Genomic DNA, 15,877 nt, shown 5'->3' on the forward strand with positions numbered 1-15,877 from the left:
AAGTAATTTCAAGTCTGCAACATAATTGACTCTAGAAAAAAAAAAAAACAAAGCATATGAACTAGCCATGATTTTTTCCAGCTTTGTTGAGATAAAATTGAAAAATAAAATTATATTTAGAGTGTACAATATGGTGATTTGATATATGTATACATTGTGAAATGATTCCTACAATCAAATTAACACATCCATCACCTCACTTAGTTACCATTTTGTTTTGGTTTGGTTTTTGGTGACAATGCTTAACATCTACTCTCTTAGCTTAGTTAACTACAGTCACCATGCTATACATCGGATCCTCAGAATTTGTCTGTCTTATAACTGAAAGCTTTTTGCCTGTTACCAACCTCTCCCTATTTCCCTACTCCCCAGACTCTAGCTGCTACCATTCTACTCTCTGTTTTTACAAGTTGGATTTTTTTTTTTTTTAGTTTCCACCTATGAGTAATATCATGCAATATTTGTAATTCTGTTTGACTTATTTCACTTCATGTAATGCCTTCCAGCTTCATTCATGTTTTTGAAAATGGCAGGATTTTCTTTTTTTTCAATGCGGAATAATATTCCACATGTATACAGACAGACACACAACTTAGGTTCTTTCCGTATCTTGGCTACTGTGAAGATGCTGCAATGAACAGGGGAGTGTATCTTGTTTCCTTTGGTTAGGTATCCAGAAGTAGGATTGATGGATTATGTAGTATGAACTAGCCATGATCAGAAAAGGGACTTCTTATAATTAATAGGAGCCATTCTGAAGACCGGGTCACAGACATAAATACAGTCTAGTCCAAAGTAGTAATGCTCAGAATTTTATATGTATCAAGTCACATGGAGAAGCTTGTTAAACATTCAGATTTTGGGGTCCCACCAAAGGCAGATAGGTATAGGCCACTATAAGAAACACCAAATTAATACCACCCAAAGAGCTGCGAGGTGTTAGTGTTCATCAAAAGAGAAAGAATGTTGACTTTAGATGGCCAAGAGACACCACACCACTGCAGAGAGGTCTTCGTACTGCGGGAATGGCCAGAATCTCCCCGAAGAGAACAGAAAACCACCTCTAGAATAACATGTGAAGGTGCTCACCATCATGTTATCCTCTCCAGCAAAAAGCAAAACTTGGATGTAACCTGTTTCAATAATAGACTTGAGAAATATATTATACATTTTTATAATTCCTTATGATAGAAGCAATAAAACTATAGTTTTAAAGACTTTGTCGAAAATCATTTTTATTACAAAAAGGATAAAATTTTTTTAATGTGTTTATAGTTACACTCCCATGAAAAAAATACCATAAAGCCTACACCCCATGTCAGCCATTATTATCTCTGGATGGTTATCACTGGCAAATTTAATTTTTTATTTATATTTTTTGTTTTCTAAATTATTTTTATTAAAGACTTTAATTACTGGATAAAAAAGAAAAGAAACAAACAAACACCAAATTAGAGTAAGCACATTAATTAAATCTTTTCAAATCTGAGAGTGGTGCAGTGTGTAATCCTGTACATGGCAGCTAGTCTGTTTTATAGAACAAAAGCTGTATTGAAACTAAGAAAATATTTACAGTGAGTTTGTTATTTAGACCAGTGTTAAATAGCAACCATAGTAATAATGATAATTGTTATTGATCATCATTTATTTTAAGCAAAATATCAGTTATAGTGCAGATAATTTAAACTTCTTAATTTGCTTCCTCCAGTTTCTTTTCATGATAATTAATTTATGTTTTTTATAGTAATCTTTTTATAAATATATATTAATTTATATTTATCTTTCTTGACCGGACTGTGCTTTATTCTATCATTTTTGTAACACCACGTTGAAATTTTTTATTTTGCTAATGTACAAATAGAATATAACAGTTCACTTTCTGTGGTTTCTAAACTTAACCACTAATGATTTACAAAAGATGCTATTGCCCTTAACAGTTCAGAAGTCTGATCTTCTGTAAAAGTCCAACTTGCCTTTCTTTCTACCCATCGAATTTATTTTTAGAAGTCTTATTGGATGAATGTTTTCTCTGTTGGCCTCTCCCCGTTACTGCTTAATTGGAAAGATCTCATTTTCTAATTGCACAATAGTTCTTTCAATCTCATAATTCTTACTGACCAGGGATATCCAAGTTGACTCCATTTCTCTTAATTTAGATCTATCTGTGAGTTGCATGTTCTTTTGAAAATTTAAATCTTGAATGTTTCCTGAACTTCTGGAGCTCTTTCTGTGCATGTTCAATCATATGAACTAGAGTTTCATTATATACTTTCCAGGCATTGCATCTATATTGTGACATTAGTTCCAGATTCTCAATTCAAACCACTTGATGTTCTAACTGAGCCATAGAATTGTTTACACATTCTTGCCATGCAGTAATGTCATTTTTCTGACCCATGGAAGGGGCTGGAATATCATACCATTTCGTACTGATCAGTTCAGTTGGTTGCCAGGTAGCCAGTCTTTCAAATTCATTTCTCATTATGTCAGTTTCAAAAGCAGAATAATCCAGGGCTGTCAGGTAGCTCAGGTAGTTCTTAGTAGGTAGGTATCTGCAAGTTTCCACTTCCACCAGCACCCCAGCTGCTTCCCCACACACCAGGCACATCATAACCTTGGTCAAAATACAGCAGCTCATCCATCGCAACCTCTCTGGCCACCAAACCTGTGCTCACCATTCTTAGGTTCGTCAGAGTTTTCTCTCTGCTATCATTTTTATAAGTCTATACCTAAGAGTGACCAGTTTGTGGCTACATAATCCCAAACATAATCATCTACCTGGTGACAGTTCCAGAACTACAGGGATTAGCCTGTGTAGGGCCTACCTTAAAGTCCAGTGGAAATTAATTATAGTATTCCTCCTTTATCTGTGGTTTCACTTTCCACAATTCTAGTTAACTGCAGTCAACCATGGTCTGAAAATATTAAATTGAAAATTCCAGAAATAAACACTTTATAAGTTTTAAATTGCGTACTATTCTGAGTAGCATGGTGAACTCTCATGCTGTCCTACTCAGGATGTGAGTCATGCCTTTGTCCAGTGTATCCACATTGTATTTGCTACCCAATCATTAATTACTTAGAAGTCATTTTGGTTATCAGATTGGCTATCATGGTATCGCAGTGCTTGTGTTCAAGGAATGCCCTTATTTATTTGATAATGGCTCCAAAGGCCAACAGTAATGATGCTGATAGTTCAGATATACCACAGAGAAGACATAAAGTGCTTACTTTAAGTGAACAGGTAAGTATAGTACAATAAGATATTTTGAAACAGAGTCCACATTCACAACTTTTATTATAGGATGTTGTTATAATTGTTCTATTTTATTATTAATGATTTTTAATCTCTTACTGTGCCTGATTTATAAATTAAACTTTATTGTAGGCATGTATGTAGGAAAAAACATAGTGTATATAAGGTTTGCTATTACCCAGGGTTTCAGGCATCCAGTAGGGGTCCTAGTGTATATCCCCCACAGATAAGGGGGGACTACTATACAACAAATGGCACACATTCTTTGTGTGTAGTTAATTCAGGCATTTGTCCCAGATAATATAATTGGTTATTCAGTTGCTTAAAGAGGAAATTGGGCTAGATTATTTCTAGAGGTCCCTATCAATTCATATTTCATGTTTATGATTATTGAGCCTTAGTTTGAAATTACATATATAGGAGTTGACTGTTCTTGGAATCAATTATAGACTGCTGAAGACACATGATTTCCTGGTGGTCTGCATATGAACTTTCATCAGTCCCTTTCCTTTGAGAGTTGCTTAGTTTATTTTTAATATCTAGGAAGAAGTGGTGAAGCTGACTGAGAAATGTCTTAATAATGCCATTGAGAGCCCAGGATTGAATGCTAGGAGAGTTCCTCCTGACTTAAAGAGTAACATTTTGAAGGCTCAAGTAGAAGCAGTTCATAAGGTAAGCTTCCTTTAATAGACATAGTCCTGATAAGTAAAAAGAACATGAAACTTAGGGTTGAGAGACTCTGAAGAACAAATAAAATATATGAATAAAATACATGAGTGTTAAATAAGAGAGACCTACCTAGTGATTACAGAGAGACAGATTAGTACGAAGAAACATGCTCAATATGGCAAAATGCCTCCCCAATTCTAAATATAAGATAGATTAAAAGAGAGCAGTCATGGGATGGAAAGTAAGAGTAAATACGCTCTAGGGTTTAAGAAGTTTTTTTAAAAAGTCAAACTCCTATAGAAATGAGTACCAAATCTTGGCCACTTTTATAGCCAGAAAATCTAGTGACGTTTAGGTATCAATATTGTCCATGATTTTAGGGTTTTTTATCAGTCTTCTATTTCCAACCACACATCTATCCCCAATTTTGCAGAATTGTGATGTTATTAGCAACAAGAGTGAAAGTTACAAGGTGAAAGAGTTGGCTGTAGCATTATGAAGGATATAGTAAAACAAGCCCCCATGAAATTTATGGCATCTATGCTCTCAAAATCCATTTTTTCCTTGGCTTTCCCTAACTTTCAGACTTATCCTCCATACTAAACCAGGACAAGCCTGTCTCAGCAAGTCATGGTGTCAGCTAGGATTTCAAACTATGCTGTTGTTGAGAAGATGTATTCTACCTATGCTCTCCCCAGGCACAAGCATTGAAGAGAACTAAGAGGACTTGAGGAATATTGTCCATGCTTTTTATCTACCCTCTTCCCCCTATGTAAACATAAAACATAACATATACATACAAAAATAAGTATAAAATATAGCAATACAGACTCTGGAATCAGGTAACTTGAGTTTGAATCCTATTTCTAATGTACCACCTACTAACTTTGTGACTTAGCAAATTAGTTAATTTCTCTGTGCCTCAGTTTAATTATATTAAAAAAAGGATAATGGTAGTACCTACCTTAAGGTGGGTTATAAGGATGAAATAAGATAATAAACGTAAAGCACATGGAATAATGCCTGGCACATACTGAACATTTAGTAACTGTTTATCCCCAACTTTGCAACTACATGTTATAGTAGCAGGGGTAGTAATAGTTGTTATTACATTATATTTCAGTTATACTTTTGGATTTTCTTGATTCAAAGAAAAGACAGGTAATTTGAATAGCCCTAAATTAAAGAGATTTTGCTTTATACTTAAAAGCCTTCCCATGAAGAAAAATCTAGGACCAGATGCCTTCAGCAATTCTATCTACTGAACATTTAAGGAATAATAAATTCTACTCAAACTCTTTCCGAAAATAGAATAGGAAGAAGTACTTTCCAACTTATTTTATGAGACAAGTATCACCCCAATACAGAAACCAGAAAAAAGGTATTACAAGAAAAGAAACTATAATACCCCTCTTGAACATAGTGTCACAAATCCTTAACAAAATATAACAAATCATACTCAGTTTATAAAAAGGATAATACATCATGACCAAGTAGGGTTTAGCTCAGGAAGAAAGTTGGTTTGTTATTAATAAATCAGTATCATTGGAGGAAAAAAACATGGCGTAGATGATAGAGGCTCTGTTCATCCCTCTGGTGACCAAATCAGAGTTGTGGCAGAAACAAGGAGCAGCAGCAAGGAAAAATCACCTGGGATGAACCATCTGTACAACTAGGGAGAAATCCAAGAAAGCACTCTGCAATGGCAGAAGGTAGGATGGGGCGAGGACGCAGGGCTGCCCAATCTCGAGTGGCTGAGTGGAATGGAGGCTTCAGCAGTGGCAGAGGCCTCTTAAAGGGGCCAAGTCTATGAGCAGATTTTCGTGGTGATGGATCTGCTCGCTCTGAGCACCAGTGCTGGTTCAGCTGCGCACAGGGGGTATCAGGGACTTACAGGGAGACATTGTTGGAGTGAGGGCCGAGGAGAGACTTGCTTGGTACAGAAGTGCTGGCAGTATTCATTGTTCCCTGTTGAGCCCTCCCCTCTCCCAGTGCGCCAGACACAGGGCCGCCATAGCTGTAATGTCATCAAACTGGATAACAGAGGTCGCTCCACCCAGAGGATTCCCTGAAACCCCGCCTCCCCCAACTCGTGGCTCTACCCAAGCCACATCCAGGTGTATCCTCGGAGAGTCAAGTGCTCCTTGCTGAGCAGCGCCTGGATTCACACTGGAGGCAGCTGGCTTCGGTTTCTGGTGTGGCCTTTTGAGGTAACTATAAGCACAGCAGCTGTGGATTGCTTGCTGAATCTTAACAGATGGCCTCAGAGGGGCAGAGGATTGGGCTAAATTTGGCCTGCAGCTGACCCCCTCTCAGTTCTGTGCCACTGTACTACTACTTCACAAATCCACACTAATAAGACCAGGAGACTTAGGAGCTTTGCTTGGTTCATAGAAACAGACACAGAAAGGCAGCCAAAATGGGAAGACAAAGAAGCAGAAACTATATGACAGAACAGAACAGAGATCCAGATATAAAGGAGTCAAGTAATCTAATAGATGCAGAGTCCAAAACACTGGTTATAAAGATGCTCAATGAACTTTTGGGAAGTATAGATAAATTCAGTGAGAACTTCAACAAAGAAATAAAAAATATAAATGATGGAAATTGAAATTATAAAATGGAACCAGTCTAAAATGAAGAACACATCTGAGACGAGAAGTATAGTAAATGGAATAAACAGTGAATAAAGAAAAGGATCACATGACCTATCTAGAGGACAGGAAAGCCAAGAACACACAATCTGAATGGCAAGAGATAAGAGGCCAAGACTATAAAAATAATTTAAGGAGCATATGGGACACTATTAACGGTCCAAATATCGGTCTGATTGGCGTAACTGAAGAAAATCAAGATGTTGAACAGCTGTTTGAAGAAATCATGATGAAAAACTTCCCTAACCTGGTGAAGGAAATAGACATACAACCCAAGGAAGCTCAGAGAATTCCAAAACTCAGGGGTCCAAAGAGACCCACACCAAGACACATCATTATTAAAATGCCAGAGGTTAAATACAAAGAAAGAATATTAAAAGCAGCAAGAGAAAAACAGATAGTTACTTATAAGGGAACACCCATAAGACTGGCAGCTAATTTCTCAAAAGAAACTATGCAAGACAGAAGGGCTTGGCAAAAAATATTCAACAGGACGAAGACCCAGGATTTACAACCAAGAATACTTTATCTAGCAAAGCTAGCATTTAGAGTTGAAGTATAGATAAAGAGCTTCCCAGACAAAAATGAACTAGAGGAGTTTATCACCACCAGGACAGTATTACAGGAAATGTTGGAGGGGCTTCTTTAAGAAGAAAAAACATGTATCAAAAACAGGAATAAAAAATGGTAACAACTATATTCCTATCAATAAGAACCATAAATGAGAAAGAATTAAGCACTCCAACCAAAAGATAGAGTGACTGAAAGGATAAGAAAACAAGACCCTTACATATGAAAAGGAAGGGATGGAAAAAGATATTGATGAACCTACAAGGTATTTAAGTCAGACAGAAAAAAATAAACACTATATGATTTCACTTATATGAGGAATCTAAGGAATAAAAAGAACAAACTAATCAAAAACAGACTCACAAATATAGTGGACAATTCGGTGATGGACAGAGGGGAGGGAGGTTTGCGGGGCTGGGAGAAGGGGGTGAAAGGTTAAAGAAGTACAAATTAGTAGCTGATGGATGGTCACAGGGATGGGGAGCATGGCACAGAAAATGTAGTTAGCATTAATACATTGGCCAGGTGGAGGGTCAGGGGAGAGAAGGAGCCATTGGGGTGATCGTTTTACGAACTAAATAGATGTCTAAACAATGTATTGTATACTTGAAACTAAAATAAATTAATTTTAAAAAAGTTGAGTATATTAAAAAATAAATAAAATTTTCTCAAGTCCTGTGGAAAAGGCATTCACAGAATTCGCCCCCCTTTCGTGTTAAAAGCTCACAGCAAACCAGGAATAGAATGGAACTCCATCTCGATAAAGGGCATCTATGAAAAAAATCTGCAGCTAAAATCATACTTCATGATACAGACACATTCTTTGAAATAGCTAAAATTAAAAAGTGAACATTTCCTATGTTGGCAGTGGTGGAGCTCCTGCAATCCACATTGCTGGTAAGAATAAAAAAAGTGTTTAACAAGCACTTGAGAAAAGAGTTTGGCAATGTAGTAAACATATACTTAACCAGATGACGCAGCAATTCCACTCTTAGGTATTCACCCAAGAGAAATGAATACGTAGGTTCACACAGATCTTAGTTCAGGAAAGTTCTCTGGAGCTTTATTGTAATAGCTAAAAGCTAGAAACACCCCAAATGTTCATCAGTAGGTAAACAGATAATCAAATTGTGGTATATCCATACAGTGGAATGCTACTCAATACATAAAAATGAACCAATTAGTGATAAGTGGAACACCATGGGTGAATCTCAAAAACATCATGCTACTCTAAAGAGGCAGATACAAAAGATAGATATAATGATTTCATTTATATGAAACTATAGAAACTACAGATCATTATTTGCCATGTGTAAGGATTTTGATACGATTGCATTGGAAACTTCAAGGAAGCATTTTGAAGGTAGTAAAAATGTTACATGATGTTCACTGTGCTGTTGGTTAAGCAGCTGTATATATTTTTCAAAATTCATTAACTCATGCATTAAAAACGTGTGTATTTTACTGTATATAAATGATACCTCTGTTAACTAACTTCTTTAGAAACATTTCTTAGAATTCCCTCTGAAAATATTTCTTGTGTCCAAGGTAAATAGCCAGATATACAGCTTAACATCTGTTTTTATTATGTAAATTCAAAAAATTATTTTGAGATGCCGTATAAATTGACTAACACACATGGTGTCTTTAATAGAGAGCTGTTAGTGAAGCATGTGAATTTATATACTAATATGCTAAAGTGGAAGTGTGGATTATTTGGATATGGGATAGGATTGGATAGGTGCAATATTGATATTTCCATAGATAAAGTATGATTACCTCTTTTGGAACTGAAGCAAACTGATATTTCTGTTTTTACAGGAAAGAAATGTAAGTTTTTTCTTACTTTAGTATCCTCAAACAAAGATTTAATGTTTATTTATGATTTCATTTCTTAGATTACAAGAGAAGATAGTTTATTAAGTCATAAAAACGCCAGTGTTCAAGATGCTGCCACAAACAGGTACAGTTCTGGGTAGACTGAATTAAATGATGTTCTTTTCCTCTTAACAATTTCTTTTTTTGGCCTTTTTTCCTCTTCCCCAGTTTGTCACCACATGATTTCAGGCTGTCTATTTGGAAGACAGCTCAAATTCACTCTTCTGTCCATTATATAGCTACTTAGTACCTAGCTTTAGATTATTTGAAAATAGTCCTAATTAGTCTCTTTACATTCTCATTCCTTTTCAACTGGTTCAAACTGTAGAGCAAAAAAATCCTTTGAAGATATTTTTAATCCTATTAAGATACTTGGTGAGAAATGTATATTATTTCCCTTAGGTATGGTGGTTAACTTTACTGCCATTTAAGGCCCTGTCTTATAAAAAGGCCTTGTTCCTATTAAGCTTTCTTACTGTGGGCTCTCTCATATTTTAGCCAATTTCTTTGCTTTCCTTTCCAAATCCTTGCTGTCCCTCTTTTCTTCAATGAGTATTACGCCATTTATTTGTCTTACTTGGCTTTTATTCCCTCCTCTATGCCAGTTTGTTTTGTTCATCACTGTTCTGTGCTTAGTTGATGCTAACGTTGAATGAATGAATGCTGTTTCTTTTCTCGTTATTTAAAACTTATTCAGTGAAGTGTTTTCTGATTAATCATACTGTTTCAGATACTGTAATCAACATAGCACTTAAGCATATAGCAAGCTTTGTATATAGGACTTTACAGTACTCAATAAACGTATTAATTGGTGATCAGGGTAAAACTGGAATTACAACTTAACCTTTTAACTAATTCCAATAAATCAGTTGGCCCACAGCATTGTTAATACTATTGTTATTATCAGATCTTTTTAGAATAACCTCATTCTTTTTTTTCTTTTTTGCCTAGAGGAGGATAATGGGCATTGGACCTCCCAATTTCATTGAACACTTAGAGCTGGAAAGAGTATAGAATATACTTCAGCTTACTTCCAGTTTTATTTTTCTAAATGGCTTTCAATATTTTCAATAATCTGCTCCCCACATCCTAGGATTTGAAATGCATTCTTTAAAATATACTGTTATTGTTTAAACTTAGATCTATTTCTGGGCCTTTCCCTTTACTGGTAAGCTGTTTTTTTGCCCATGCCATACCACAGTGTTTTAAAAAATTACTATACTTGCTTTTTAGAAATGAAATATTTCAGGCACAGAAAAAAACTATGGAGATTGTATAGTATATATCGATGTACCAGATATCAAGCTTTGTCACATTTTTACATTTTGCTGTTGTAGATTTAGACTGTTTTTAGACTATTTTTCTTTTATTTTTTTGAGTTATAATGCCCATACTATAAAATTTACCCTTTGAACGTGTACAATTCAGTGCATTTTAGTACATTGACAAATTTTTGCAACCATTACCACTATCTAATTCCATAATATTGTCATCACCCCTAAAAGAAACACCACACCCATTTGGTCTCTCCGCATTCATCCTTGCCCTCCCCTGCATCACCTGGCAACCACTATTCTACTTTCTGTCTCTATCGGAATTACCTACTCCAGACAGTTCATGTAAATGGAATCATACAATATGTGGCCTTTTGTGTCTGGATTCTTTCATTTAACCTAATGTTTTCAACGTTTATCCATATTGTAGTATGTACTGGTACTTCATCCGTCTTTATGGCTGAATAATATTCCAGTGAATAGACATACCACTTTTTGTTTATCCATTTATCAATCGATGGACATTTATGTTGTTTTTGCTTTTTGGCTATTCTGAATAAGCTGCTATAAACATTCACATAAATAATTTTTATAGAGATGTTGCTTTCAGTTCTCTTTAATATATACCCAGGAGGGGTATTACTGAGTCATGTGATAACTTTATATTTAACTTTTTGAGGAACTGCCAAACTGTCTTCCAAAACAGCTACATTTTCCATTCCCACCAACAATATATAAGGGTTCTACTTTCTCCATATCCTTGCCAATGCTTATCATTCTTTATTTTTAAAATTATACCCATCCTGGTAAGTATGAAATGGTAGTATCTCATTGTGGTTTTGATTTTCATATACCTAAGAACTAATGATGTTGAACATCTTTTCTTCTTTGGAGAAATCTATTCAGATGATTTATTTTTGTAGTAACAGTTTTTTTGAAATATAATTCAGATGCCATACAATCCATCCATTTAAAGTGTATAATTCAGTGGATTTTATTTTGACATATCTGTATTTTAAAAAAATTATCCATGGTTCCTTCATATTAATTGCCATTACATGAGTCAACCAGTTTATTCACTCTTTTATTAATGGACAAACGTTTGTTCCAAATTAACATTGTGTATGTTCCTCCATATACACATGTGTTGTGAAGATTTTTTAGGGTGTATACCTAGGAGTGGGAATGCTGAGCAAAATGGATGCAGGAGCTTTTCATCTGCTTCTTTCCATGTTTGGCAGCAGTGTAAACTACATAAGACAAATCTTTTCTTGAAGGGTTGGGTGAATTCATTGTAAAACATACTTTTAATGCTCATTGTTTCTTAGATCAGCTCCTTTTGTCTGAGCTGTTTCTTCTTTCTGAAGCACAAAGTTATTTTGTTTCCTCTGGTAACTTTTAGGTTTTACTGCTTATTCTTGATGTTCTGCATTTTCATTACTGTATGTCTAAGAATAAGTTTATTTTTTTATTCTTATTAATATTCAAGGTGGTCTTTTCATCTAAAGACCTATGTCTTTTTTCAGTTCTGGAATATCATAAGCCATTATCTTTTCGAATATCTGGTATCCATTAGTTGAAACATCCTGTTCACTACTCTGTTTCTCATATTATTCCTTCTTTTTTTTTTTTTTAATCTCTTTGTCTCTGTTTGCCTCAGTGTTGTGGATGCAACAGTCCTAGCTTCCACTTCACTAATTATGTCTTTTCCAATCTGGGATTTATCTCTTATTTTTCTCAGGCTCCTTGTAAGACTAGACAGGAACTGCTCCTATTGCTTGCACACTTTTCAGTGGTATTAGAAAGGACTTGGATTTCCTGTTGGAGATGTTACTTTAGTGGATGATGACCTTTTGACTAGATTTTTCCCCTTTCCTCACTGGTGTTGAAGCCATCTGTAAGACTGCTCCTATTCTTATTATCTTTATCTGAGGTTAGACCCCCTTGCCATTACTGCCAGGCCTACAAGTAACAGATTCTCTGGCATCCTCTCACCTGGCTAGTCCTGTTGTAATATCTGGAGCACTAGATGTTGCTTCTACTTTCTGCAGCAAAGCTCTCCAGCTTGTATCTTTAAATGATGGCTTTTCCTTATGGTTCCTGACTGTTCTCTCTTATCTCAGTTATTCTGTATAATTTCTGTTTCACTGAGATTTTTCTTTATGTATTTGATAACAACTTTTAAACATTAATCTATTGACCTGTATTTTTTTGTGTGTATCTGTCTTTCTTTTCAAAATTAATCTTTTCTGTCTTATTAGCGAGATTTAGGAGGGAAGCAAAGTAGCCCACAATTTTGATCCATCTGTGAATGAGCCTGACCTAGATTTACAAATTGTTATGGGGTGGGTGAGGAAGGGTTTCACAAAGGCATATGAGTATAATGCTGACTGCTGTTATGGTCTTCACAAATTGTAATTTCTTCTTCCGCTACATGAAATTTTTATTCTTTTTTCCCAAGTCCTTTCTTTGAAAATGCTACCTATGCCCGTCTAGGTTCTCCTTATGTAAATTTATGTTTTCTTCCCAGTGCCGTATTTAATGGGAATGATGTGCCACTCTCTGAAGATTCTCTTCCTCCAGTGCATACCACACCTGCAGAAAATGGTTCTATTCTAAAGGTAACAATAATTTTACTTTTGAAGGTTTCTACAAAGACTGTGCTGAGTTGATCCTGTAGTACAACCATGGATAGCTAGTAATTTCTGATTGACACCAGCCCTTGAGCTATGAGAAAAGCATTGAGCCTGAATTCTCTGGGGAGAATCCAATGTCAAATCCCTCACAAGAGTATCTCAGAGTCTCTTCTCCAGATTTTCTGTTATTTGTTGAATATTTTTGTTTTGGGGTGGTCCTTGTATTTTTGTTTTTTGAATGCTGGCTATGCTTTCCTAGTATATCAAATGATACCTGGCATATAGTAGGCACTAAATATTTGCTGATTGAAATAAACTTCCTGAAATAACAGCAACCTGTCATTGTGTTGCAGTATAACCAGCTCATTGCAGCTCCTGCCTTTCCGGTATCCACTTGCCATACCCTCATCAATTCTAAAATCATAGAAACCTAGTTCGTTGCTCAGTGAATGCTTTAATTTGCAAGTTAAATGAAAAATATCCTTGGAAATGAACATTTACCATTTTTCTCTTCTGTGTGTAAGCACATTTATTATAAAAATTTACCAAATATTTCATAAAAAGAAAGAATTAGAAATCGTGTATTCCCACTACCCTAAGACAATGTATAGTTAATACTTAGGTCTATAATCTTTTTAGACTTTTGGGTTAGAAAAAAAAACCAGAATCTTCCTTCCTGTTACTTAAAATTCTAAAAAGATATATTGACGTTTTTGATTGGTCATTGAAAATTGTTTAGTGGAAACTGATATGCTTTTGGAACAGAGAAAGACATTTAGTTCAAAGGTATATTGCATATATAATCTGTACCAGACAGCATGCTAGGCTTTGGAAATTCAAAATGATTGAAACATGGTTTTTGCTTTCAAACTGCTTATAGTTGGGATAGAGAATTTTAATACATTGTGGTGGCAATATGCACAAGATGATTTGAGGGACTCACCCAGGTCACAGGGTGGGAGGGGGCGGGATAAGAGGAGGGAGATGTGAGAAGAGAGAGAACAGTTTTTTCATGTGTGTGATTAAAATTAAGTTGAATATTGAAACATGAACAAGAGATTTACCATGGCCTGTAGGCAAATAGATAGAAATAGAATTATATAAATGAAGAGACTTTTTTGTTATGTACTATACATTAGATATTTTTTCTCTTATTTCTAGATTGGAATTTTATACTTTTAAAATTCTTCCTACCTCCAAAAAACAGATACACATGCACGCACATTCTACAATATAGAACTTTGTCTTCTGTAAAGTACTTCAAAAACTAATTAAACAAAAAATATTAATTAACATTTATGGGAGAAAGTTCATATTCTTCTGTTTTACAAACAGTGAAGTACCTATATATCTGGATAAAGAAGCATTTGGAATTCAAGCATCTCCTTTACTCAGCTGTCTCCTATGCTAAACTTTCTACCTCTCTTTTCTAGTCTAAGAGCCAGAACAGTTTTAACCCTACCCAAGTTTTGTCTCACCAAAAGGAATAGCTATATGCAAATTCACATAACACCTAGCTTTTTCAATTCTGATTGTAGTCTAGGTTCCCTTCCAGGCAAAAGCGGAATCACTAATAACCATTATTCCTGAATGTTTCTTTTTGTTTAAAGGTTACCAGCCAACCAGGCCTGGGTCAGAATTATAAATTGAGAAGATATGGAAAAAATTAGTCTGATGATTAATGGGTCATTTAACAACAATGTATGTTTTGTCTTCCATAGGATACTACAGATGAATTAGATGCCTTGCTTTTATCTCTAACTGAGAATCTAATTGACCACACAGTCACACCTCAGGTAAATTTGCCTTAAAACAGCAAGATGGAAAGGAATTTCTGTTCTGAAAAATGTTCCTGCTAGATTCCAACTTTTGACTTTTTAACAATTTAGTAAAGCTTTTCATTTAATAAGAGTTCATATTTCAATAACCAGTTAGCATTGTCTTTCTGTACTATAAAATTCTACCAGTTTGAATTTGTGTGTCACTGTATAGTGTGTCACTACTATAAGCCTATTTGTAATTCAGCACCCTACTAAATAACAAGAGGAAACATGTGGGGATAAACCACCTTCTAAAGAGTTAAGACAATAAGGACGTATTTAATTTTTTAAAAAAATTTACAGAAAGGCGGGAGCATAAGAATGGTTGGCATTGAACATATCGATTATTATTGTAGTATGAGAGATACGGTGTTAAGTACTATGACCATAATCCTTCCCCCCAGACACTTATAGCCTAGTCGGGTGAAAGGTATCAAGTAACTCATTTAGTGCCTTATAAGTAATATGACAAATTGATGTTGGAACTAGATGTCATTTGGAAGGCTTAGAAGTACAGGTGGTACTTTTTATGGTGTTGAATGTTTGCTTAGATCATTAGTTCTCAAATTTAGGTGTGTAAAAGAATCACCTGGAGGTGATTAAAATACAGATTGCTAGACTCCACCCTCAAAGTTTCTGAGAAGTTAATTTCTGATACGTTCCATCCAGGTGATGCAGCTATGGTCTGAGAGCCCCCTTTGGGAACCACCACATTACATCAGTAAATAGACTTTATCAAAGGATAAGAATTAATCACAAGTCTGGAAAAGTGAGCAGGAAGAATATAAAAAGCATAGTGGCAATACTGAGCCATAATAATCCTTTATAAACACAAAAGAGATAACTTCTAAGATTAATGCAAGATGGCCTGAAGCCTGGAGAAGGAATCCCTGAGTCTCAGAACCCTTTCTGTATGTGTTCTTCTTATCATAAGTGGATAGGTGATACAGTGATGAAAATCAAATTGAAGAAAAATTTCTTTTTGTATCACTAGTATGTTTTCCCTTCCCTACAAATTTAGAATACTTTATTTTAATTCAAATTTAGAGTATTATCCATTCTGCATATGGGCTATCTGTTCTAGTACACTTACAGATTTCTCAGTTATTAGAACTGTAAT

General features: G+C 35.2%; 1 protein-coding gene and 1 pseudogene across 5 annotated transcripts in view; one reads left to right on the forward strand and one right to left on the reverse strand.

Moving 5' to 3' along the window:
- EPB41L5 (erythrocyte membrane protein band 4.1 like 5) overlaps positions 1-15,877 on the forward strand; it is a 152,691-nt gene that overhangs the window by 111,033 nt on the left and 25,781 nt on the right. For all 5 annotated transcript variants that reach the window (XM_011366100.2, XM_023534120.1, XM_011366101.2 and 2 more), the window contains 4 exons: positions 3,800-3,928; positions 9,048-9,112; positions 12,832-12,922; positions 14,659-14,733. In XM_011366100.2, coding sequence (XP_011364402.1) covers positions 3,800-3,928; positions 9,048-9,112; positions 12,832-12,922; positions 14,659-14,733 — 360 coding nt within the window. The remainder of the gene's footprint in view (positions 1-3,799; positions 3,929-9,047; positions 9,113-12,831; positions 12,923-14,658; positions 14,734-15,877) is intronic.
- LOC105296147 lies at positions 1,939-3,716 on the reverse strand (annotated as a pseudogene).

The sequence above is a fragment of the Pteropus vampyrus genome, unplaced genomic scaffold, assembly GCF_000151845.1.
Source record: "Pteropus vampyrus isolate Shadow unplaced genomic scaffold, Pvam_2.0 Scaffold120, whole genome shotgun sequence".
NCBI classification, from domain to species: Eukaryota; Metazoa; Chordata; class Mammalia; order Chiroptera; family Pteropodidae; genus Pteropus; species Pteropus vampyrus.